At 33.4% G+C, this 27,315-nt stretch overlaps 1 protein-coding gene across 1 annotated transcript in view; it reads right to left on the bottom strand.

Annotated features, from left to right (window-relative positions):
- LOC106716027 (Down syndrome cell adhesion molecule-like protein Dscam2) overlaps positions 1 to 27,315 on the bottom strand; it is a 74,859-nt gene that overhangs the window by 18,389 nt on the left and 29,155 nt on the right. The window contains exons 6-8 of the mRNA XM_045680912.1: positions 14,121 to 14,279; positions 13,846 to 13,995; positions 13,560 to 13,680 (exon numbers count right to left, since the gene is read on the bottom strand). Of these exons, the coding sequence (XP_045536868.1) occupies positions 13,560 to 13,680; positions 13,846 to 13,995; positions 14,121 to 14,279 (430 nt within the window). The remainder of the gene's footprint in view (positions 1 to 13,559; positions 13,681 to 13,845; positions 13,996 to 14,120; positions 14,280 to 27,315) is intronic.

The raw sequence follows: 27,315 nt of genomic DNA, 5'->3' as shown, positions 1-27,315 counted from the left end.
TACATAATACAAAAAAGATTACGAGACAAAAAAATCAAATTCAAGATGATTTTTTTTGTAGAAATATTTCGTGTAATAGTATTATTTCTGCCAAACATTTTCCTCTAACTACCAAACTTTTCAAAACACGTCATTTTCTTCTAAACATACGCTAATGCATGTTATCGAAGGCTGTATAAAATCCTGTCCCACCCAAATGTGAATGTATAACGTACAAAACTTTCATAAACACGCATAAATAACGATTTGACAAATACATCAACAAAGTACAAACGTGAAGCGATTCTTATTTTTCCGACGGTAAATTTAAATTATACTCGACAATACTCTATAATTATAATGGTAAAAACATTGCTCTAGACGATATCGCCTTATACCATTTCAATAAATGATCCTTTGTTTCTTTAAATCAAAAATATGTTCATTCAGCTACTGAAGTAAGGTGCTGAAACAATAATTTTTGAAAGGTATCTAATCGTTAATATGAATGTAAATAACAAAAAAAAATATCTTTACAAGATTTGTTACCTTTACATTTTATTGTTTCAACCTTAAAACAAAAATCATTAATATAATAAGATTAGTGGATTACATCTTATAGTATACCGCTATCGCTTATGTGTTGCGCTCCGGCGATTGAGCGCGACATCCATCACTACATACTCGTATCTATGTATTTATCAACGAACACTCCGAGGCTCCCGACCCGGCCTCCTCGCATCCACACAAATCACAAGCGATGATTGCTTCACATCCACATATGAAGTGCAGACTGCTGAATTCACTGTTTGGTTTAGCGCTAAGAGGAACATAATGTCATAATTTGGATACTAGGTTGGGTTGAAGGTTTTGGAAAAATTTTTACTGAAAGATACAATTATTTGTCTCCAAATTTCGAAACGTTCAGAACTTGAATGAATGTTTATTTAGTCAAAGTCTGCCTAGTACTTGTTCTAAAATATATAATTTCTGTTGGTAGCCAAGGCATTTAACGCAGTACTATCGTAAAGAAGGATTTCAGCAATGTTAAACGCTTAAAGAACTTGGAATTATTCTACAAATTCTTACACAAACGTGACTGAAATTCTCAAGATTCAATAAGCTACTCGACATTGTCCCCGCCTGTACCCGCTAACCCCGCCGGACACGGCTAAACACCCCGCGTAAGCGTTTTTATTGAAAAAGATTACTGCAGCCAATTTCCTCACGACCATTGGACATTCAAATCATGTGCAAAGACCTCGTCAGGTTGCTTGATGTAAACCTGAAAGTAACTCGGTAGACAAGATAGAAATTTGCTAAGATGTAAGTTTACAATGAATGACATTGTATGTTACGAAAGTCTAAAAGTTACGGATTACTTTACTTTTAAAATGTATTTTAGTTGTATTCAGTTTTGGAATTTGTTTTTTCCTTCTGTAAATTAAATAAACAATTCCTATTTAAAATCTTTCTGGACATTGTAGCTTTAATGTGAATCTGCTTAGACTTTGTTATGAAACGTTATCTTCCGTAATCCTATGTCTGGTTCTAATGACCGTGAGTGCGTGTCGTTGCTAGGCGACTACGACCGCCTACGATGGCCCGTCTAAGAAATAATTGTACGTTGTACACGGAAGACCAACATTACACTCCCAAACCTTCGCCAGTAGTCCGCTTAAAGCATTCAAATGTCTACTTTGTAATTTGGATATGCTAATGGCTCGAGACACGAAAACTGATCGTCTTGTGATAAGTTATTTCTGTTTCTATTGTCCGTGTCATAGTTCAACCATATTGATTGTACTTAGTGAAGTTTGGTCTACGAAGACCGAATTAAGGAATGAAATGCTCTGTCAAAAACGAGTTTTGATGTGCTTGATAATATTACTTCAGTGTAAATTTTGCATTACAATTACTAATAATGCATTCTGTTTTAAAATACAGTTCAGTTGTAAAAAAGAAACGCTAAAATTTATTATAGCTGTAGTTGGACAAAAAGCAATTTCTCTGTAACTCTGGTTATATGGCCTTTGCTACGAATTTCTCATTTTAGTCAACAGTACAGTTTACCCAATAAGTTGTGCTTTGAAACTGGGAATCCCCCGGCGGCCGGCGGAGCGCCACAAATTGAACATGCCTGAGATGAGCTCACAGCGAAGCTGCTCAGTATACACAGCCTATGTAGTTTCTGCAACTTTGGGACAACTTTATCAATAATATAGATGGATGAGATGGCTTTGTGGCTGAACTTTTGCTTTAAATGATGTCTGTAAATATAACATTTTGATGCAATTTGAAACTTGTAATTATCTTTTTCACGAGGCAATATCCTATTTAAACTGATAATGTATTAAATGAATTTGTAAGTACATTCAATTGAAATACAGAAAAAACCCACATAATGAGTTTTCTTTTGACACTAGCTACGTTAGACAAATGGGCGGCTTAAATTCGTTTGTTCAGTTATCTTCCGTAATAGTAATAACATTTTATGATCCAAAACAAATGAAGGAAAAATCAGAAATCTCCTTAATATGAACAGAAGACGTTTATCCAATCCAATCAGATATTAAGTACGATGGGGGACTCGATGACGTGGTTAAGTGACGTCACTATCGCATTTGTCAAAGCGTGTTGGTGACGTCAGCGCACGCCTCGGCCCGCACTTAGCTATGTGATGGATTTCAGTGCGAATCGTTTTGGGATAGTGCGTTTGGTCCAAGTTATCTTATTAAAAGTTTTGATTATTTTAGTTTTCTTTTGTACGTCATTTTTTTTGTGTATAAACCGCGAAATATGAAAATCTAAGATACAAGTGTTATTTATAATCTTACTAATATTATAAATGGGAATGTTTGGATGTATGGATGATATCTACAAAAAGGCCAATGCATCTCGATGGAATTTGGCATAGCTAAATAAAGAACACATAGGCTAATAATAAAGTTTTTTTAAATTCTGCGCTAGCGGAGTCACGGGCAGCTAGTTATTCCTAATCGTATTTGTATAAAGAGATGAGATATCATTTCCAAAATAAAAAAAACTTTATCGCTGCCGCTTATGCCTTAAACTACAAATGGCTATTATCCACGAAGCAACGGAAACGTTATTTTTTGTCATTCTTGAGATATTTTTTACGTTTGCCATCGCGAGTACATGACGTGAGATACGTTTTATAGTTAACGGCGTCGGCGTCTTTTGAAGAGTAGCGAGGGTGTGGGTAGGTACTGGAACATATTAATGTTCTACCTATCTGCAGATATGAAAAGATATTTACGACATAAGTGTTCGCACCTGTCTTACAGCATCATACACGTGATCTTATTCTAGAGCCGGAAATTACAGAGACAAGAGAAAGCTTTTGCAAGTCTAATAAGGTTGTCAGCTGCCTAGTAGTCTATGTTTTATTTCCGTATTATTATTTATTTTTACATATCAATATTAAAGTACTCTATGGTATCTTTATCGTCAAAATTTGTGCAGCGCCACCTATCGGACGTAAAGGACACCAAAAATCTCATACTAATTTTGACATAGTTGACGATACGAAGACGATTGTCACAAATATTCGTGCGTCTATTTGGTTAACCATAATAGTTTTCTTATATTATTTAATACTAAATTATATTATATTAAAATGTGAATGTGTCTCAGAAAGTTACATCATGTTAATTCTTTAATTAACTACTTCATGGTCATGTATCTAAATTATTGCCGATTTAGATCACTTATTGCGAAACTTCAAGATAAGGAAATGTCTTCATTTTAAAAGTTATTAGTGCTGTCTAGTTTCCGCTATCGATTTGTTGAATAGTCTATCAAGAGAGTTGTGTGACGTCCCCAAGCGGATGCGGGTTGAATGTCCGGGAGAGACCACTCCTATACGAGTCTACATCATAATACTTCTAAGCTCAGGATTTAAATTTCAGTACAAATATACATATAATAAAATTTTTAAGATAAAACAAGTAATTACTTATTCGTCCAAAGCCTTCTTTATAACAGATATTTAATTTAATTTCAAAGAAAAAGCTTTCTATTGTATAAGACCAGCCGTCGAAGTCTCGAGCCCTTGCTTCATAACTTCAATATTAACCTTTTTCGAAGATTACTTTTGGAGCAGCCATTCATTAGAAACCAAGTTTCTTGTTAGCTTTCCGATAATGAACTTTGTACTTTGCGCTAAAATGTTTCATATTACCATTTGTATAATTTATTAACGCTTTCAAATTGGGATTGAAAATTTGTTAAACAAAAAGCTATTTAACTTAATAATAAGAAGTACCATAGAAAATAAATATTAAAACCAAATAATATATTCCAATGAGAAAATAACAAAGACTTGACCTTTTGCATGGTATCATAGCTATTGATTTTTTTATTACATTATGTTTTATTTATTCTTAAAACTAATTACTACTGGCTTTAAATAAAAAATACTCAAGCTATATATTTTCTTTCTACTATCTATTTTCAAGTTCTCAGAAGGTCGAGACACGCCCACACGTTCACAATAAATGTTCCGAGGTAGAATTTAATTGAAAATCTTTTATGAAATTCCAGTGTCTATCATTTTGTACTCGTAGAAAATATTGTGTAGACTAATTTGCGTGCTGATTAAATTTTATAAGAGCATTAAATTGATAAATAAATTTTAGTAGCGATTCATTTAAATTGCTCGATATTTACAAAAAAAAGGTAAATTTCGTCAGATCTTTTCTCTTTATAATACTTAATGTTTAGAATATATATAGGTACATTTAAGACCTTTAAAGCTTTGATAATCGCGCAACTTGAATTTAATTTCGCTTTATAATTTTAAGTTAAAGTTAAAGTAATAAGTACAATTTTATCAATCGGTGTTGGCTTACAAACTTTGTTTTAGGATTTCTTATAACAAAAATATCGCCTGCAAAGTGTAAGAAGACGCCTCTCTAACAAAGGCACTTAGCGATGGAACTACTAAAATTACACTCTTCGATTTGTTTCACTAATGGATTTTATACACGCATTATTTTGCAAATGTAAAAGAAATTCAGTTTATGTTAAATATATTTTTCTCTCTAGTGACGTTTATCACCAAAAAAAATATCGAGATTTATTTATATAAGGTGAGATCTCTAGAAGTACATACATATGTACATAGTTAAGTTGTGCCAATGCTGGCGTTGCAGTTGGAGTGCGTATGTTATTAAGCGCGTTATGTGACGCTCCGTCTTACAACCTCTTTCTAGGATTTCTAGCAAAATGTGTCTTTGTTATAATTTTGACGAAGATTTTCCTTATGATGACACATTGAATACGTATTTGCATGAAACTTTTAATTAATCAGTTTCAATTATCTTTAAAACCTGTCTCTGTTTTCAAATTTGCAAGTGTGTTCATTAAAATGACCTAAAAAAATTTAAACGGATATAAAGCTGTTTCACTCTCTAGCCTGTTCAGAATGGAGTCATTTAACTTTTACAAGTCAAATATTCGTAAGGTTGTAACAACAGCGTTAACTTTACGAGCGCGCAGTAAAATGTTGAAATATGATGCTTTGCGGATAAGGACCGACAACTTTTACTATCCCACTCTTTGTCTTTATAAAAAAGTCGTTAACAGTTAAATAGTTTTAATATACGTTGAAAGTTTTAAATAAAAGTTATCTAAATTAACGAGGTGACTTTTGTGAAGAAAATTCACATTTCGGGGTTGTTGAACTATTTTAAATAGTAAAGTTTACTGAAAGCAAAAGATGTATATAAATGATAAGTTCATAAAGATAAAGTAATCAAAAATATTGCAATATAATTTCATCAAAAAGTATGCAAAAACTTCTCTATGAATAATTCAACATTGATGTCACCCTCGCTGGGTATAATGTGACAGGATTTACCGAAAGGGTCCGGCTCTGGTTCCTTGAAAGCCTATCTGTCATTTTCGCGGCCGCCCAGTTGCCGTCCGTGCCTATACCCCGTCCTATTTTATTTAAACTAATATTTTGGTATAACAGAAAAATTTCAAGATTTTCCAATACGATTTTAGTTATTTTTCCTTTTTAAACACATGTATTTTTGTTTTACTCGTATGTACAATTATAATATAAATAAACATTCCACGAACCACCGCTACCAGACCTACATTTCTTACATTATAGATTAGACATCAAATATTCAAAGCGGAAAAATCACTGCACTGACCTAATACTTCGGTTTGTTGTAAAAATTGTACAACTTTGTACGTTCTGCGTATGCAATGAAACTCCCCTTCCGCTACTTAAAGCTGAATAAGTTCGTCAACAACTCTTCAAACTTCCTATTTAACGTGAATATCAGGGTTTTAAAATATGGGTTATAAAGTTGAAAAGTTGTAGAACAAACTTCCTTCAATGTTAGTACGATAGTACTTTTAAAACTTTGTTTTGATGAAGTGGCTTGTTTACTTCAATGTTTATTGATTGTGCTAATTATTAAATGTTTTGTATCATTAGATTTATTATAAATCTATCGGATCACAAAACAGGAACTAAACAAGAACGTCATTGGAAATTTAATCCGCCCAGAGAAATTCAACGTTGTAGTTGACCTCGGCCGCCTGGTGCGGTGCTGCCGTACAAACAACAATAGAGCGGCAACAAGGAGAACGTCGCGCTCTTTTTATAAGCCTCAATGAATGTTGGCAGTTTTTTTTTTAATTTTCGTTACTCATTTTACATTAATTGAGAGTAACATTCTATATACATACATATATAGTAAGACTATTTTATATTGGCATCAGAAAAGTAATTGATTTCAGAACTTAATGACGTTCGAACCCTACGTTTTAACGAAAGGAAAAATATTTTGTGTCATTTCAACAATCTAATAAAGTAAAAAAGTTGCAATAACGATGCAGTTTTAACGGCACAACTTTGATAGTTGCAATATCTTACGTAGATACAAGTCGTAACTAAACGCCTGTAAACTTTGCATAACTACTGAAACATTCTATAGTACAATATTTAACATTACAGTGTGCGCTTTAACCTGTTTTGTGAAAACGAATTGCTGTCTCAAAAGTTTTATTTATAATTATTGTTTTTATCATTTAGGAATTTACCGATCAGTTAGGAACCGAATATTACGAAAATTAGGAACTTAATATTCCGGTTTAAAATAAAACCAAATTCCTTTGATCGTTCATCAAAAGAATAATAAACTGAATTAACTTCGAAAATTAGGAAGCGATGGTTTTACACACTGCTGGAGGCGAGACACGAGAACATAATGCCGTACACGCGCAATCTATGTAATCTGTTGTTATCTTACAAAATATTATGATCACGTAACAAAGCTAATTTTAAATGGAGTCAACATCTGACTATAATTACATCACCAGTGGCATTGCACCAGTCACTCGTAGCTCTATTAATTGTGTAGATTAACTGGCAATTAGATCCGGTGACAGAGCCTTATATTGTTAAAGATTTTTGGTGAATAAAATACTATTTTTTATCTGTTTTTCTTTTTATTAAGATAGAACAGCCACTCAATGCGTGAAGAAGGATTACTTAACGAAATAGTCAAATGACTAAACTTAATTCTGCATCTTAACGGCGAAGGCACGTCGTTTGTCACCTGTCACTATTGAGAGCTCGTCCAGTTGCGCTGCTAATGGATTTCTATACAATTGTAAATTTTGTTCAGTCACGCACATTTCAATCTTGGTCTCGACTCTCTATTGTACGAGACATACACATAAACGTTACCATAGCAAGTAATCTTCGAAATATCCGCTGAAGAAATGATATGGTAATTTAAAATATGAAGATCAAATCAATTTTGTTGATTATTTTATTATATCACAAACTCACACGACATACATATGAGTAACATTACTTGCTTTCTGATCGCAACATTCTTTTTAAAACATATACTTTTCGTTATATTGAGTTAGAGCTGGCTTAAATGCTATTCAATTTACCAGTTCGTTTACGGCCAGTCTTTAGGAAAACTGTTTTCGCAGAAAAAATATAGACCGCTTTATTTCTAAAAAATAAATTCGTTTGAAATTAGGAGGGTTGTTTACAAAGGGCCGAAGTAGGACCCTTGTTACTGGGACCTTATAAATTCGTCAAGCGTTATAAATTGAAGCAGCCGACGCCGGCCGATTTCGCCGAAGGATAATTTTGTTAGTTCACACGCGGCGGCCTGAGGGTTGTCGTGTGCACGCTCTATAATAAAACTTAAACGTATAAAAGACTAACGACGTTTTAGTGCTTTTATTATAAGTAAAGAAAGTGACTATTTCATTCTTAGATGTATTGTTTGACTAAATTTGTTACAAGTTAAATAAAAAGAAAAGCATTATAATTTAGATTTAAACATTTTTTTTGTTCTTTAAGCTCTTTTTTCAAATTCACTTTTCAGGTGTTTAAAAACGTAATTTAGTTTATCTGTTATCGAAAATGCTTTACTTTCCTCTGATAAGTAGCAAAATAGTACCGAAATGTAATTGATGAACCCTGTCGTAGGGCAACTGCCCTTAGAACTTGGTGAGTTGTCTTGCACACCCCTCAGGTGATTGAATTAACTTATCTAAGCTTGTAAATTTAACTTCGGTTCGTTAAATAACTTCTACATTTAGCGCAAGTAGTGCATCAAAGAAGAATATTAATAAAAACTGAATTAGCAACCATGTTACAAACCTTATGAAAAATTATAACAAATATTACTTTTATATTATTCTTTATGAAAGTTACGAATATAGTCTGGAAGAAAAAATGAATAGGTAAAATGGAGTATCCTCCAGTTAAAGTATAGTTTTCAATTGTTTCATTTTATAGTGTAAAGCGATTCTTTGAAGTTATTAAAAGTTCGTAAATGGGTCATTAACAGGTGAGACCTTTCCATACTGGAGGGAACCTGTTAGCCGCGAGCGTTCCGCAGTAATTGAATTAAGTTTAACTGGAAGCTGGAGCTTTATCTTTTTCCGTACCTTCATTTTAAAATATACATTCGACATTACAAGTAGTCTATTATTAGAACCAATAAAGAAATATAAAACATTTCTACCTATTTTTTCATGTATGTGTTACTGAGTCAAGGTATTATTTTACTCGCAAGTTTGTTTGTGTGTTTGTGGTAGGTATATTTCATGTAGTGAATGCAGGCGGGTCGAGACAAATGAATGCTTGAGTACTTGATGTAATAAGTCCGGGTGAGTTTAAAATTTCTTATTTCTTGCAAAATCTACATATTATTAATTTAATTGCCTTTATTCCCAAGACGACTGTAGAGTTTTATGCATAAATTCATTCCAAAAATACATAATTTTGAATATACTTGTTTTTTTTTTTATATACGAACCATACGATAAAATGAATAATAAGAAATTGTATTGACTAAACGACGTCAGAATGACGAAGTTAGCGACGTGTAAAGATGTAACACAGAAGAGCGAGCAGCGGTCCATTGGCGACTAATGCGTGCGGCGTTATTGCGTTACGTGTTACTGCCGGACTGTTTACGACCTACGGCGTCACACTCAATGAATTCTTTTACTCTTAAACGACATTTCATACAAAGATACATGCGTTATTCATTTATTAAAATCTTTGACTTTAAATAAATAAATGACTTGTCTACAGGACTGAAAGAAATATTTGAGTAGGTTTTATTTATAAAATGTAAATGTAAAGTTTGACAATGTCTTTTCATCAAAGATGGGCATAAATAGTTTTAAGGCATTAAACTAGTATTAAGCATCAGAAGCACCTAGTTTACCACTAATAGGAAAGCGTCGTAAAGCGTGCAAAGTGCTCAGCAGTAAACCCAAATGTTTTACAACATATTGACGCTTCACATAAGGACTAATTTCGTTCACCTAGAACCGAACCTGTAACATGAATTTAAAAGAAAATTAAGATGATTTTTGTTTGTGATTAATTTTTTTCTTTTAAATTAAACCTTTTGTATACCAATGGTTAGTAGTACTTAGCGTTCTTCCAAAGCTTTTTATTCCAGTAGTTTCATCTGTATTATTAGTAACGACATATGTGGTGGTTAGTGACCCGCTGTGCCAGTATGCGGCTGTTGACAAAAGAAAAGCAAAAAACGGCACGAAACCCAAACGTGACAAATTAGGGGAGCACTCGTCGCGGCGCTGTCACGCGCTAACTTCTTTGTTTTTGTGAATTATCACGCCCTCCCTCGCTCCCTGCCCCGCAACCGCCCCCGTAGGCCGCCTCATTAACCTTACTAGTGGCTTTGTATTGTTAATACGTACAATTTTGTTTGTATAGCGATGAAAAGACGTTTTGTTCTCAAACAGAAAACTAATAATGAATGTGGCTTAATAAGAAAAATAACCTCTTGGCGAAATTAATAAAATATAAAATACATAATATATAACCTTGTCGTTAAATTCTGTTTACATGTTTAAGTTGATAATAAAATACTTTACGGAATCACGGCTTAATTCTGTCGTAGACTCGTAGACAATGCGTAGCATAATGAGACTCCGTGTACATTAGTGCTACGCATGTCTAGGCGCTAATTTAACTTATATTCGTAGACGTAGAATCAAAAAAGTCAAGGGTTAATTTTGTAAACATTTCATATTATTTACGTATACTTCTAGAGGTCAAATAATTGAAACATATAACAAGAGAAATACATGAGGTATATATGCTACACAAACTATACTTCCTTATACGTGGTGCCGTATAAACTTGTACCCTTACGGAGTGGAGGAGCCCAGGGGTAACATTTGCAGCCCTTAATGCGTTACATTAGCGCGGCGCAGCCTCCAGCCCTACCCTTCTAATGTGCTCCGGTAAATTTTAAAGCAATGTATTTACGTAACTTCTCACCCATATGACTTTAATAACATTGCTTATAATATTTTAACGTTTTTATTGAATGTAAATTATAAAATTCAAATTAATAAATCAGTACTACAATACAGTACAGAATATATATTTACATAAATTCATTTTGTAATATGTATACTTTAATAGAATAATCTAAAACAAAGATATCAATATATCTATCTTTATTTATCTAAATTATCAATATAACATTTCTGTAAAGTAATTTTAAAATAACTAGAATCATCTACAGTACAAATGAATACTAAAAGAAAGTCATTATGTTATTAAAAAGTGACGTGCGTTTTTTAGTTCAAAGAAATATGAGCTGTAAGTCGTGCGCCGTAGATAATATTATAGAGCAGCAAGTTTAGCAGCGCTGAAAGAAACCCTTACCTCAACACCACAGCCTTTATGTTTTAAACTTGCGATTTAATATCGCCAGCTACGTAATTGCATTCTTCAAAGTGTTACGCCGCTTCTGTTGCTATTCCTTACCTAAAGAATTTTCTTTCAATGTATTTTCATAATTATACTGCTCAGGTAAACACTATCGTTAATTAAATCGTAATTTATATTAATTTAACGGTTAAGTTTAAGAAAATTTGAAATCTCAAGATGTTCTAATTTTGAATAAAATTATCGGCGATGGTTTTACGGCGAATTACTTGATTGTAACTTGTTCTGATTTTAACAAAACAAGTCGAGGAGAATTCATATTCAATGAAATTTAATTTCTTATAAAACAAAAGATGTAAGAAAATGAAAATAATGTTTACTTGGAATTAAAGTTAATTTTGTGTGATCTTTTAAAGTTAAAGTAGTATTTAAAACAATTGTAATATTTATGTAACAGAAGTAATTTCTCGACTTTTAACTTTAAGATATAAGTTAAGTATTTTAAAAGTCTTACAAAGTACTCACTTTATAAACATAACTCTAAACACTATTTAATAATTATCATAATAAGCTTTTTGAGTTTCATTTTGCAGTTCTTTTTCATTTAATTACATATTTATCAATACGTAAGTATAATAATTATATATGTTATTTCATAGTATCAATATAATGTGAAACGACAAAACTATTTCATACTAGCAGTTGACCACGACTTTGTCCGCGCTGAAATAAAATAAAAATCTAGTAATAAAGATATTCTAGATCACCCCGCGGATAGTGTAACAGTGAGAATTTTTTTAATCAGTTCAGTAATTTTGGTGCCTATTCAATGCAAACAAACAAACAATCAAATATTTCCTCTTTTTATTATTAATGTTGATTTTACATAAAAAGTTTTGTAATGTGTTTATGCTTACAACGTAATTTAGTTTACTTGTAGTATGCGCTTTTTCATTGGTAAACTTTTTTGTTTGATTAACTTACAATACCTTTTGTTCACGGTTCTAAGAAATGTTTTCATCGGTGATGGTAAATAAGGTCGATGTAGCGACAGGCGTAGGGTCAGCAAAAACACGTGCGCCACAACCGATGCCGACGCCAGCGCCCTCGTTCCATTTATCTTGTTTGATTGTTGGTTTGTTTTTGTTCTGACCTTTCTTGTGTACAAATGCACAATGGATGGAAAATTATCCACGGTTAGAGATTAATTTACTATTGTAACTTTTAACCTTATAAAATATGAATTGTCCTGATTAAGGTATGTTAATTCATGTAAGTTCTTCGTTATTTTTGTCATTATATTTTTAGTCTTTAACGTAACCAAACCAACTTTAGCCTGCGTCATAAAAAAATTGGGGAAAAAAGTACAACATCCGAACGACACAAAGTTTATACGACAAATGTAAAACGTAATGAGTCAATCGATTCAAATGATGTTTACATATCGAATGTAAATAAAATATTCTTGGTACCGAAGCAATCGCATCAATCGGAAATTGGCTAAATTGTTAATGGAACGCCAGCCTCGTTATGTTCGTTTCAATTTATTTGCGAATAACAGCACAAACAGTAAAATAAATGTAACAGAATTGGAATAAGCATCAAATTCAAATGAAGTATCGAAAGTCTAACAGAAAACCGCGAGGTTATCGTACAAAACCATGTAATTATATCGCAAATACTACGCATTAATTACGGCCGCGTTAAAGTCCGTGTCACACCGAGCCTTCTCGCTTCTCTGCGCAATACTAGCTGGGCTATAGCTACCTGGGGGCTTCGTGCGCCGTAACGTGTTATTTTCCGGACGAAATTTATATCCAGTATAATGATAGGCGGTTTGGGAAATTTACTTTTAATGTTACTATTCCTTAAAACAATATACCTTTCTCAAAATTATATGCCTTTTTACTTACGTTTGAAGCTAGAATAATTCCTATATAAAAAACAAAAAAGCATACTGGCCATAATAATAAAAGAGTTGTGTTGTGTGCGCCACGGCAGAGGGCGCTCCGCACTATTTAAGACACTTAAGGCGCTCGCGAGCGTCTTCGTCGCTTCTGTTCACATTTCTTCTTCATTCCTCTAAAAGCAATTCTTTATTCACTTGATACATTCTCAAACAAGTTGACTGAGATATAAAGCAGTGACTTTGAATACTTTAGGTTTCTTTTGTTTATTTATTCATGTCGGCGCCAAGATCTGCTTCAACACAACTTATACATCGTTTCCTTTTAACTATCATGTAACTAAAAGATCCTGGTAATAGAGATGTTATAATGTGTCATATTATGCAGGTTCCTTTGACACGATCATTGCTGCGTTGATGTGTGGTTTGAACACTGACCTGACGGTAGGCGGAGGATTAGCAGAGACGAGGCAGGGTAGAACCGCGTCGCCGCCACGGCGCACGCTCGTCTCCCACGGGCCCGGCAGCAGGGCACGCGGTGCAGATGCTACGCTCATTGCTACAGCAGGAAAAAAACCATCATGTGCTTTACAGCTTTATTGAAGTGTATCGAAGAAGCCAACAAATTCCTAGCCCGGTCTCTTCTCGTCACGGGTACTGCTGTAGCTGACTATTCTATTGTTTAGTATCTCATTAAATTCATTGGCACAATATGAGTACTTACGGACGATATCGATAGTAGCGGGCGCGCTCCTGCGGCGTTCGCCTGTGAGCGCGTCGAGCACGGAGCAGGCGTACTGCGCGCGCGCATCTTCTGCCCGCACCGCGCGCACTACTAGCCGCCACCCCTCCTCTAGCAGCAAAGTAGGCCCCGCTGCACCACGAAAAAAGAAACAATAAGCATGTTTAGACAGATAGAGAGCCCGACGGTCACTGTTAAGATTACAGGTGACAGATCTTTGTTTTTATATGTTGAGATAATCTCGGTAATTGACTTACAGAGGTGGTCAGCAGGTGTAAGGACGGCATCGTCTCGGTACCAGGCGGCAACGGAGGCGTGGTCGCGGAGTGCCGCGGGCGCCGAGCAGGTGAGCAGTGCCGGTCCGCCCATGACCGCGCGCGTCGCCGTCACCTGTGCCTGCCACTCCTGCCACACCACTGCGCAAAAATTACTCTTCTAAAGTGCTACAGAACTTCAATGACACTCATATATTAAGGGATTTTAAACGACAACACAGCTATAAAATTGGCAAACCAATGCCATTTCTTTCATGAAAAGATCTTACAGTATTACACACAAGATCCGCAGGAAACATGGAGTGTAACCACAAAAACTTAGTGCTTTAATCACATTTTAGCTTAAATACATGTCAACTCTTTTATCGCACGTTGATAATATTAGATATTACCAGAATTCTAGCGCTGTTCGCAGACATTTGACAATTTATGATTAAGACAATAATAAACATGATTATGCGTTGGCTCCTGATATGCGATATTAAAATATTTATACCAGAAACAGTAATGGTGCATATCGTTTACGTCCACAATGTCAAACAGCGGTACTTGAAGGATTAAAAAACGTGATCAACTATATTTTTAGAGTAAAACAGATGAAGTTCATATTACATAAAAATAAACCATAGTCATTAACAATATTGAAGTAGTATATATAGAGAATGATACAAAACAGAGTCCTACTTGTATTTCAAAACGGTAATAATTCAGATTTAGTCAAAATATATTCCACATAAATTACCATTATTTCTGCGCAGGAAGACTGTTTTACATCCGTCCACGAAATGAACGAGCTAACGCCACAATATTAAATTTAATTTCAAAGGTAATTATTATTTACTTGATAATTCCAAGAATTACAATATACATACTTTGTTTTGATACAAAGAAAAAGAATACAAGAGCATTACAATTTTATAAATTAACGACAACAAATTTTAGTTTTTCTACATAATTTTTTTTATTAGCTTAAGCTACGTTGTATAATTCTCTGAAGTGCTAGTTCAATTTTGATATTATATGACAAACGGATCTAAACATAGTGAATATGTAGAGAAGAGAGGTGTAGGTAGAGTAGAACGACGGGCGGCGAGAGCGCACTCGTTACCGAGAGCCGCCGCCGCCAGCGTGCAACTGACACCGCTTTGAATGTGACGTCACTCCTGCATTTCCTTAGCTCGCCTCATTATTTCCTTGTACCAAAATTATACTACATATTTTGCACCTCGAAAATTCGTTATTTTAGAAGAAACCGATTAAAAGATCAAACGCTAACTGTTTTAAAAAGTTACTTTACGATGTGCAAATTACACAAAAACTAAGACAGACTGTATACTTAGTCTAGTATACAAGATACTGTGTTATATTTCCTGCAATAAAGCTTGCACGCTGTCAGTGCAGCCAGATTAAAGTTGAATCATATCTCCTCTCAAGTACACAGAAACATGATTTAAGCACAAGTCGCGCATAACAAGTTTCCGCGAGGAGATGCAAAGCTCATTCAATGCAAACTTAATGACAATTCTCACTGAATTTCAAATGGCTTACTTAACACTCGAGAAGTTTCAGCCAACAAAAAAAGCGCAAATGGCTCAGTGACTGGAACACTCCGACTTATTTACTTTAGGCAGAGGATAGTATCCCGAATGGAACTTCGTATCTTTTGATTTTGTTGCCGTTGATGTGATGGTTTCTATTTTATACTGTATAATTTAATTGTTATCGTAACATGTTGCTATTGTACTAAAAAAACTACTGCGAAACGAAACCTTTTTATAATATGCGGTAGTTACCTTTATATAGCAATATTCTATGTTCTTTTATGTTGCTTTGTTGCAACGGCGTATCATATTATTTCATTACTGAACCACTCTACTACACAACGTCTTTGCAAAGGATCCTTGGAATTTCTACTTAGTTCAATTTCATCTTCCCGAGATCAAAAATATTTTCCAATCTTCAGTTTACGTTGTTACAAAATTTGGTTTGTTAAAACCTATTTCTAAATATACAATATTAGACATATATATCGGTATATATAGAAATATTCTACGATATACATAATTGCAAAGTAAATCATAGAATAGGCGATATGAAAATGTATGTTCCTTCATCTTATTACATTTCCTACGTAGCAGGAGGCCGTATGACATCGCAGTCGCTGTAGTGCGCGATGTTCGACGTCATTGATAACTTACGACTATGTTATTGCTTGAGACCTCGTTTCATTATTGGATTCATTTCTTTTTGTAATCTATATATATAAAAGAAAGTCATGTTACTTACAATATTTATAACTCAAGAACGGCTGAATCGATTTGACTGAAAATTGGTGGGCAGTCAGCTTAGAATCAGGAAGCGGACATAGGATAATTTTTACCCGTTTTCTATTTTTTATTCCGCGCGGACGGAGTCGCGGGTAAAAGCTAGTGATTATATAAAAATACTGCCTATTGTCTATTTTGAAGTAAATGTCATTAATTAAATGTATTTCATATAAATATTTTTGCTAATATATCGCTATACCATTGCAACCGCACAAAAAGACAGTTAACAATGGTTCAAAAATTTTGAACAGGTACATTTCAGGCAACGGCACATACCTATTTATATTTTGAAAAATTATAATCATCATGGTTTCTAATTATACAATATATCATGAAATAGAGATTATACTCCAAAGTATTCTATTTCTTTTATATAAACGTAGCGTACGAGGCGCCACTGACTCCGCTCCAACAATAATTCAAACAGGACAATTACAGCGGTCATTTTTATTAAGATAGCGAGCAAAGGGCGAAGATTGTATCAAACTGGTCTTTGTTTGACATAGCACATTCGTTATTTCATATATATGTTTATTTTTGACATTTAATGAGCTGTTTTTGAATTTTATTCTCAACAGTCACAAGACGATAATCTACTGACTTCTTTTAATCCTTGCGTTTATTTTTTATGCATGAAAATTATTTAAAAATAAGTTGGTTTTAAAGTACGTCTGTAGTAAACCTTTAATAAAAGGAATATCAATTCTAAGGCAATGGTATCAGAGGAATGGATAAAATCTATAGCTACAAAGAAGGAACCACTCCGCTGTGAAAGTAATGTAATCCAAAATTCATAAAGTGCGCCTTACATTTTCTGTTTCAACGTATAAAGTGGTTAATAAAAGAATCACTGGGACTTTTATGAAAACAATAAAATATTTAAAGCGAGGATACTTCGTCCTGTCATTAATATATGAAATGTTTTTGTTTCCTTGTTATCTGTGTTCTTGTTATTCGGAGGCAATGGACTTAGAACGAAGCAAGTACAGAAATGCTTAAAAAATCAATAACACCTTGAACATGATATCTTCGCTCGAGTGGCTGTAATACAAGAATGGTATAAAAGGTTAACCTTCCGATTCCCTTTTCTATTGAACCATCTACATCTTACTTGGAACAATGTTATAGATAAATGGTAATTTCCTGCAAAGTTCTTGTACCTACTGAGATATGACAACAATCCGAAATGTTTTGGGGCGCAAACATTATGTTTTATGAAAAAACTCCGTAATAATATATAAGAACTAATCTGTGAGGTAAATTTTATATTGAAAACTAGAGAAAAAAATAACGTCGCGTTCTTTTAAATAGAAAAAGAGTATAGGGAAATCTTTATCATAAACGACGGAAAAATGTGATTTGCGTCAGCCATCATTCAAATTACAAGGGAAGGGTAATCTCGGCTGTCGCCGCGAGCTACTGCGACCTACTCAATGATAAGCAATTGCGATAATATTGCTAATGGGATCACGATATGCCAATGATACCGCCTCAGGCGTCTTGCTATGAACAAAACTTGTATTTTCTTTTATCCGTTCGAGAAAATTGTGTGTTATGTTAATTTGACTCAACATACGAACGCAACTATTACTGATAAATTGTTGTATTCATTATATATGCCAAATACAAAAAAAATCTTTGAATTCAACTATCTATTAAAGTTTTTACATATAAAAATGGTAAAAGAGAGTTTAACTATTATTTATTACAGAGGAAAATTTATATTCAATAACATTTTCTGAAAAGATTTTCTGATAAAATACTTGATACGATAAACCTTTCCGCAACGCTTGTTTGTTCCTTTCAAGTTTTTCTATATAATAAATAAGAACTAGATAAGGCGGGCGTTCACAAACCTTGTATATCAGTTTCAGGCATGAAAAAAATATCCGCTCGTGGCGGAGATTATTTTTGCATTAAGAGGATTACAGTACAGGTCCGCCACAGAAAATAATGTTACAAGATAAAAGGTTTTATGCGGTTGCCTGTTTCCTTTTTGATGAGAGCTTTTGCGGTTGATATCAGAACGAAAACACTTTGTAATACATCGCAGATACCAATCGAAACATACACACATATACTTAAGAAAAATCAGAAATATTAAACATGAATTTTGACTCTAGTAAAAATAATTTTGGTAGCATTATGATATAGTATGTGTTATTTAACATAAATATTATTCAATAAAATCTTCAACAACTTTAATTAAACTATGTATGGAGACGTATCAACATACTATTGAAATTTGTATTTTGTGTGTATATGTCGGCGGCCGATACAATTTACATACATAGATTATACATGTTGTATACTCCTAGAGCTTAGTTCTTGACGTAATATAGATTTATTTATACAATATGAATTCCTTAACAGGCGATAACAATTGAATTACGACTACTCGCTAACGTGACTTATGAATGCAAGTTGCAGGCTGCACTATCACACTAGATTTATTAATATTTATAATATTTACCTGAGATAAATAATCTTTTGTGATTATCTTAACTTAATAATTTAATATTAATTATTAAATCTCTCCATAAATTATCTACTAGTTATATTTTTGATTGAGCAAGCGATCACCTGATTCGCTGAAATACTGAAGCGAATGAAGCCCATAGACATTCTTACGATACAATCTCATTTCATCTGATATGTATATATTTAATTTTAGTACATTCAATAATAACTAAAGACAGAAATAAGAGTATAATTAATCGTTCTGTATAAACATAGTACCAAAGTAGAGAATACAAAGGCTTTGCTTAAGAACATGTCACTTAGCTTAAGTGACATGTTCAAGGATCATGTCAAGTTATAATAAGTATTTATAACTTTACTAAGGCTTACACAAACTGATAAATTATAAACTTTTGACAGCCAATTAAACTTTAGACACTAAAATCATTAATTTTAAAACATTATCTTTGTCTTCGATTTACGACTACTTTGTTAGGACGAAAGCTTTGTAATCTCTTTCAGATATACGTCCATGAATAATTTTAAAAGGTTGTTTCTCAAAATCAACGTAAATTTCCATTGGATAGAGATGCTAAATTAGTATACTAAGGCCACGTCACAATTTTTGCCAAAGTTACGTAAACGCGATAAAACATGGCTTATGCAAACAGGACGCAATCTTTTTCCGTGTTTTCAAGCTCCGATAAAAATTAGGATTAAATGGCTTTAGTTGTCACCACCATTGTCAACCCTTTAAAGGGGTTTAGTTGTTTTGTTTGTTGACATGCAAAGGAACGGTTAGGAACGGACTAACAGAAATATTTTGTAATTTTAATCTTAAAAGTATTATGACGTACAATTCAATAATTTCGTAGGATTTTTACGCCATTCAATTTTAGCAATACACGTGTACCTAGTCGTAATCAATCTGAGTTAGATTCGGCGTTGATTTGACGTCACTTGACACCGGACGCAGCTTTCACTTTGAGTCGCTAGAGGCGCTCATAGAAACGATGTTGTTAATTGGATCGTGTACATTTCACTCATTTTGTTTGGAACAAACTTTTACGTACCTAGACTGGATTGTCTATGAAGCAGTTTAATTTAATAACCTTTCATTCTACTTAAAGTCACTTAAGTATTTACTTTACTTTAAACGTTTTAATATTGACAATATTTCAAAGAAATTAGAATGAAAGTATTAGTTTACAAAGGAGCGGAAGCATTTGCTCAAAGCCAAAGATTGTCGTGGAAGACGTCATGTGCAGGCACTGGGGTGTTACCCGGAGCGCGCACCGCCGCCGAACTTACTTTGATGTATTTTGCTTCTTTGAGATTTACATAATTTTCATGCATGTGTGCTAGTGCGTGTAAAGAAAATGTCCTTTTAATTTTTAGTGTGTTACTACGTATTACTGAATTCAGTGATCATATTTGCTTTCATAAGGCAATGGTAACTAAAAAGCGCCATGTTAACACTGGTATATAAATCATAGTGGTATAAATATCGATTTTTGTGGTTGAATTGTAAAATGTTGAGTTAACACAGAATATTACCGAGATTTGTGAATACGATGTTGAATTATTCATCGATTCGTTAACTTTTGCGATATCCAAATGATTTATTTACGAAATTGTGCGTTACGTTAGTGCTTATAGATATAAAATGTAGTAAGGTACCAAAAATGTACTTGAATTATATAAATCTTGTTCCTTTGTATTTGTGTATAAAATGAAAACATCAGAACGGCAGCCAATATGCATTTATTACATTGTTAAAATCCTTATAATGAAACGATATTTACATTAACGTTTCAACAAAACTCTAATATCTACTACATCTCGTTATTAACTCTTCAACTTCCCGCGCGATTCTCCTTTTTCATCTTTTTTCATAATTAAAAAGGAAAATGTTCTTATTGGCCAGTATGATACCTCTTTGGCAGAACGTTTAATTCTGCACTCAACAATTTGATTAACAATTTTACGATCTATTCCAAATTTTACTTTGAAATTCTAAATCAACTGGAATTATTACATTTCAGTTTAAAAAAAATCCTTTCTTATTTCTTATATATATTCTTATCCTCACACAACATAGAAAGGTGTTCGCGTATAGATTCATAATTCGCTAACTTAGTCTACTGACTTTTAAATAATTAACCGACGATCAATATGAAAGTTTAATTATTTGAATGAGTCGATGACTTGAAATGAATTAAACGTTATCAATTTAAAATACTATGAATGAATTTTATACAGTAATCGAAACAATTGCTTCCAATGATGCATTGACTATCATTGAATAAATTCATTAAACGCACACACAAATGAAGTATATAATTTGTAATGGAAACCGCTTATTGAATACAATACTAGTATATGTATGCTACATGTTACATACATACACGCATTCTGATGATATTGAACAGAGCACATAGTACGGACCGCAAATTTAATTATTTTAATTGAATTTTTTGAAATCCATTGACGGATGTTAAACATTATAATATCCATTAGACAGATTTTAATCAAATATCTCAACCAGCTTGTTTTATTATTTTAATTCTCTCTGCAATAGTGTCTAGTAACTATTAGTGTTGACTACTTATAAGTTACGCTGAAGTTTTTAATGTGAATTAACTAACGCAAATATTTAGATAAAAATCTAAGATACAAAAGATAATTTCACAGTAATGCTAAGAAAAGTTTTAAAACTAGGGAGTCTAAAACTAAGGAATAATATCTAAGACCGCGATTTCAGAGCACACTAGGGCGTTTGATCGGAACAGTGCCGCACACAACGCCACCTGACGGCGACAACGCGCACTTGTACAAGAATAAACCTACTTATAATATGTTTAATATTTCAATCTTTACTTTGTCCCAATGTATTTATATATTGTACAGGGGAAATGCAATGTGCTAACATTTAACTAGTGCTCACATTTCTTTCCTAACTTAATATCGGAGAGACTAGCTTTAAAAATTGCTGTAACATTATTAAACAGGAAAAAGTACGTTGTGTTTCGCCTTTTAAAGGTGTAAATCGAATAATGTTAAAAATAGTAGAGCGTGATAAAGGCGAGTGGTGTTATAAATTAGGCAATTTGCAACAAATTACATGCGATCGTGTAGAGTTTACATTATGTGCTCGCCGGCGTTGCCTGCGCGCTGTCCGGCACCTGGCTATTATGCTAATGTGCCGGCTGCCGACTGCTCGTTGTCTATCGCTCTATGTTACCACTCGCCAATTGCTTTAATGCTCACAACATTATATTAAATGCTGTTTAAGCAACAGTTTAAAATTTAAAAAGAAGAAAGTCGACCCATCCTTTGCTTTCAAGAGCGCTCCCCTGCGGGGCACCTGTGTAAGGTTGATATTACATGCCTTAGTTACCTTAAGAAGCGAGCACTAGCTGTAATACTCAGCACTCGACCTGGTCATCATGTTGATGTACGTCATATTATTTATGACACACATCATGACTTTTTCTCATTGTATGATGGTGTGTCATACATTCCTACAATATGTTAAACAAAGTCCCGTTCCTTTTGACTTCATTTCTTAAGTATAATTTTACAATGTACAAAGAATTCATTCGACAAACTTCATTCCCAAATATACTTAAGGCAAATCAATATTAATGAAGACATATTAATACTGAAGTAGTGACTAGATTTTACATTATGTTATTGATATATGATTACTGAGCATAATATTGTTAGACGCATTTAATATTATCTCAGAATTTGCATAAAGTTGTTGAAATAATACACGTAATTATTTTAAGTTATTCATTTGTTTCAAAGAATACTTCTTATTTATCTTAAAGCTTTACTGGATTTATTTTACTCAGTGCGTACCTCATCTGTGCTTTTGTATTGTGATACTTCCGTCATAAATAAACATCACGTACTTGTATGCCCAGATTATGTATCTCTATTTGGCGCGATTCTGGCACACCTCTACCGCTTTTTCTACATCCATACCTCATAAATATTATTAAAAAAAAACAAAAAGTGTAACAGTTAAATAAACTTGGTGTTATTTAATTAGCAATACTTTTGCTTCAGTAATCTGAAATCTCAGACGAGGGTGTGACGCGGCGCGGTAGCGGCGCTGGTGCAGAATTATTGATGAGAGCGCCATCTATGTAGATATATATTCATTAAATCCGATCTACTAATAGATCAGTGCCGCGTTAATAAAACATGTTTACGAAATCATTAATTTATTGCAAAAGTGTAAGGCAAATTCTAGAAGACGGTTTAAGAAAAGTTCCACATTGATTACGAAGAAAAAAAGACCATTTATCACAAATTTCGTGGACGGAATGTATCCAGACATTTTTCGCACAATATGTACAGTTTTCGTGCTCGACATCTCCTTGTCAGACAAACATATTGCCGAGTCCCGCTGAAATACACCACCAGTAGCGCAGTGTGTCGTCTCAGATAAATCCACTCATCAACATAAATAATTCTAACGTGAACATTTACTTCTCTTTATTACTCTTCCTTTTTTACGTCTGGAAATGTTACTTGATGTGTGAACATTACAATAAAACATGAAAAATGTTTGTGTTCAATGAACCGTAACAAAAAAAAAAACTTATGCTGGCTACATACATTATTTTTTGCATGACGTTTAAATCTTTGCAAGCATAACCGAGTTTCGTAGTACATATAACTGTACCGTTTTGTAACCCACTCGCTAGAGTTTGCTTGTAAGTTATAGCGTGGCATTAGATATAGGCCAGCAGATTGCTTTGTAACAATAACAAATATTTGAATACAGAATACTTCAATATTGTAGAATATTGATACAGGTTTACAACAACAATAAATGTTATCATTTTCGCTATAACCAGGCTCAGGGGAAACCCATGAATATGCAATTCGCCGCGCCCTTCATGAAGGTGCGGTTACAGAAAGTTACAAAGTCGAATAATAAATAAAGTAACAGCAATTATTGTTTAACCATGTACATATTATGTACTGCAAAAATATTGCAATATTTGCGTGTTTATTAAATCCATCCAACAAGTTTGTTTAAGTAGAGACAATTTCTCAAACTTGTTACGTCAACACCGGTCTACGTAGGCTCAGATAGATTTGTGATGTTTGCGAACATTTCACTATGGGATTTAATCGAATTTCAATATTCATATCTAAAGGTATTTGTATATCCATTGGGATAGGATTATATCTTTTGCTTGTATTTGGCTTTGCTCGAAGTGTGCTTTTTTCTCTTATATTAACAATTGTTATATAGTCGATTTTTCTCGCTTAAAGAGGTGTCCCTCTAACCCGAGTTTCTCTCTTATCAAGGTTTCATAGTAATTAGAAACGTACTAGTACAAAAAATCTTTTATGTACAAAAGACGAAACCACACTAAGAGAAAATTCTAAAATAAATAACCAAATTGAAACAGAATAACAAAGCAATCAAATTACGCAGACAGGCAGAGGCGGCAAGTCGAGAGTAAAATTCAATTGGAGTTTGTATGGAGAACAATGATTGAAGTAATTGAAGGAAACACTCTCAGCTTTAGAACTTTGTCAAAGTTAATTAGCGAAAACCGATCGATTCTATTTGTTCAAACAATTACACGTGCGTTGAGATTGTTTAAATTACAAGGTTCAAATCCTTGGTAAATTATAACTTTATAATGTTTCAAATTTACGAGGAACATTGTTGACGGAAACATCATTGGAGTTCACAATAGCAATTTGTCTTACAAGTGACCATTTGACTTTAAATCTTCAATTGGTAATGAAATAAAAAGAAAATGGCAAAATTTTCCTAGTAATTACTTATTGTATGTACATTAACAAGTCCTATGTGCACTCTGTGCATATCGCGCTCGCTGTGACGAGGGTTTGTGGGAATTAATTAATAACTCGGGGTTCAGTCGACGTCCAGTAAAGTGTACCGGATTAATTAGAGACATGTTGTTAATTATGTTGTAATACAGTACACTTCCGTACACTTTCCGCAAATAATATTGTAAGATAATTATTTATTATTATTTCTATTTAATTTATAACATTTCCTGGGAATAATATTTCCATTTTGTTTACGTTACATAACACTAGTTTCAAAAGGAACGCTACGATGATGATGACGATTGACATTTAGTAATAACGAGTTGATTGAAATTATTTTATACACTTATATGAAAATTAAAAACACAAATGTCAAAGTACCTTATATAAAATGAATACAGTCTTTTAAAGTGATAACTTTTTTAAATTGCTAACATTTCTTTTTAAATAACTTTCCTCCGCGAATGTAGCGAAGTTAAAACAGTGTCAAACATAGCGGGCTGTCAACAGCAGTCTTCAGCTAAGTCAATATCTCGAAATGATTCCTTCGCAACGATGCAAAAGCGGCTGCCGGTGAAAAGAGAACTTTATATAGAATAACTGTGCGTTAGTTGAAAACACGTCGCTTCAGAGATTTAACTAAATATGTCGTTGGCACAATTTTTAATTACGATTACCTTTTGAATAAGTGGAGAATGTTTATTTGTAAAGAAATATTTTTATATCACACTATTATAATTAAAAGAAAAAATACTAAGGTATCTTGGTTTTTTGACTTTGACTGTACCACCATTAAATGGAATCAAATTTTTTGATGTATGACTATGATTTATTTTATAGTAAAGAACAGTATCGTATTTTTAAAACCTGCTTCCTCTCCCTTAACCTAAAATGTACAGCTCTAAGGGTATCTTTATCTCAGATTTATTATAAATAGCATTTTATATAAAATACATGACGACAGCAGATTCGCCGACCAATGAGTAGAGTTCATTACACAGTAGCAGTTGAACTTCCTGTTACCTGCATTTAACTTTCGATGTTTGCTCCCAAGTACTTGAAATACCTCTACTTCACATACACTGTTGCCCAAATGCAAACCAAACTCTGTACGTTATTTTAGTTTAGACAATTCTATTTCACCTACAAACTAATGGCTTTCGTACAACGAACGAAATTTACATCGACTGTTATTCGTAGCTTTGTATGCTCGCCGCAACAACTTCACGGAAACTCTGTCTTTTGAATCTTCATGACCAGCGGTGAACTAACAAATTACAGAAATTTTCGACGGTAATTTAATTTTCTCTTTGGCTCTGCGATTTAGACTGAGCGCACACTGTCGCGGCCGAGGTTGCAGTTAAATTGAATCTTTTGTCACAAAATGCAGTCATTTTTAATCTCGACGAGATGAAAAATATCTTAAAAATAAGTCACTTAGTTAAACAATTAACTGTTTAGTCCGTCACACCCGTACTCGTAATTTCGGCGTATCTCGTCCAAGGTTATTATGCTGTGTTATTATTCTATTCTCAAATGTACATTGATAAATCATTTAATTGGAAAATGTATATTACTTTATGAGTATGAACAATTGACCTTCACGTTCGAATCGTCAGCTAATTATTTTTAGTGTCAAAAGTTTCCTGGAATACAAAAAACAAATTGTTCAATTCCGCCAATTTCCCTGGTGCCCGGACCGGGAACACAAAAAGTTACAGCCACCTACAGTTTCCGTTGTTTACGCAAATTGAAGCAGAATCGTTGCCAACATTTTGCTTACCGATGGCATACTTTTTTCTCCAACAAAGTTCTTTTACTCGTAGCATTTTTATTGTTTTATTTTCGTTGAACTTTACTGCCTCAGAATTGTGTTTTGTTTTATTTATAATGTTTGAAATCTAAAGATCTTTAAATCCGATAACTCGAAACTATTCTGTACAACCACCGTCAATTCAAACAAGGCTTTTGGTTTTGACTATTTTGTTTAATTTTTTGTACACTACAATATTAAAAAATAAAAACATTAGTTCTAACTATGACCGTACAGTGGTGTTTGTGTACATAGAATTCGCTAGTTAACAAAAAAATTAATTGTCAATTTAACACTTAATTGAGATAACTTTTTATAGAGCATGGGGCGGTTCTGATTAACTGATTAACTCGATACCCATACAATTAAGTACTAACATCAAAGAATACTCCGATTTCATTAAATTGGAAAATATCTATCGGACAGCGCACGACATTGATACACTGATGCGATCGGTTTTAAAGAACTTAAGGAAATACTTCTATATAATTAAACTCATTTAATTCCTCTCGGTACACGTTGCTTTTTATAAATGCTCTTGAAGTTAATAAAGTACATAACCTCAGAGTGTATTTGGATGCTGTCTTTGCTTATTCCAGCCAAAGAAACGACATACTATTAATTTTAAAAATAACGTAGAATATCGTTTGCAAGGTCACATATGTTAGTAACAAGTGATAAACAATAGAAAAGTAGTATCCTTTTCAAACGAGCCGTCACGTAGAGCGTAGAGGACGTAGCGCGA

This window comes from Papilio machaon, chromosome 2 (genome assembly GCF_912999745.1).
Source record: "Papilio machaon chromosome 2, ilPapMach1.1, whole genome shotgun sequence".
In the NCBI taxonomy this organism is placed as follows: domain Eukaryota; kingdom Metazoa; phylum Arthropoda; class Insecta; order Lepidoptera; family Papilionidae; genus Papilio; species Papilio machaon.
The sequence above is the reverse complement of the archived record's forward strand: the minus strand, read 5'-3'. Positions and strand labels throughout refer to the sequence as shown.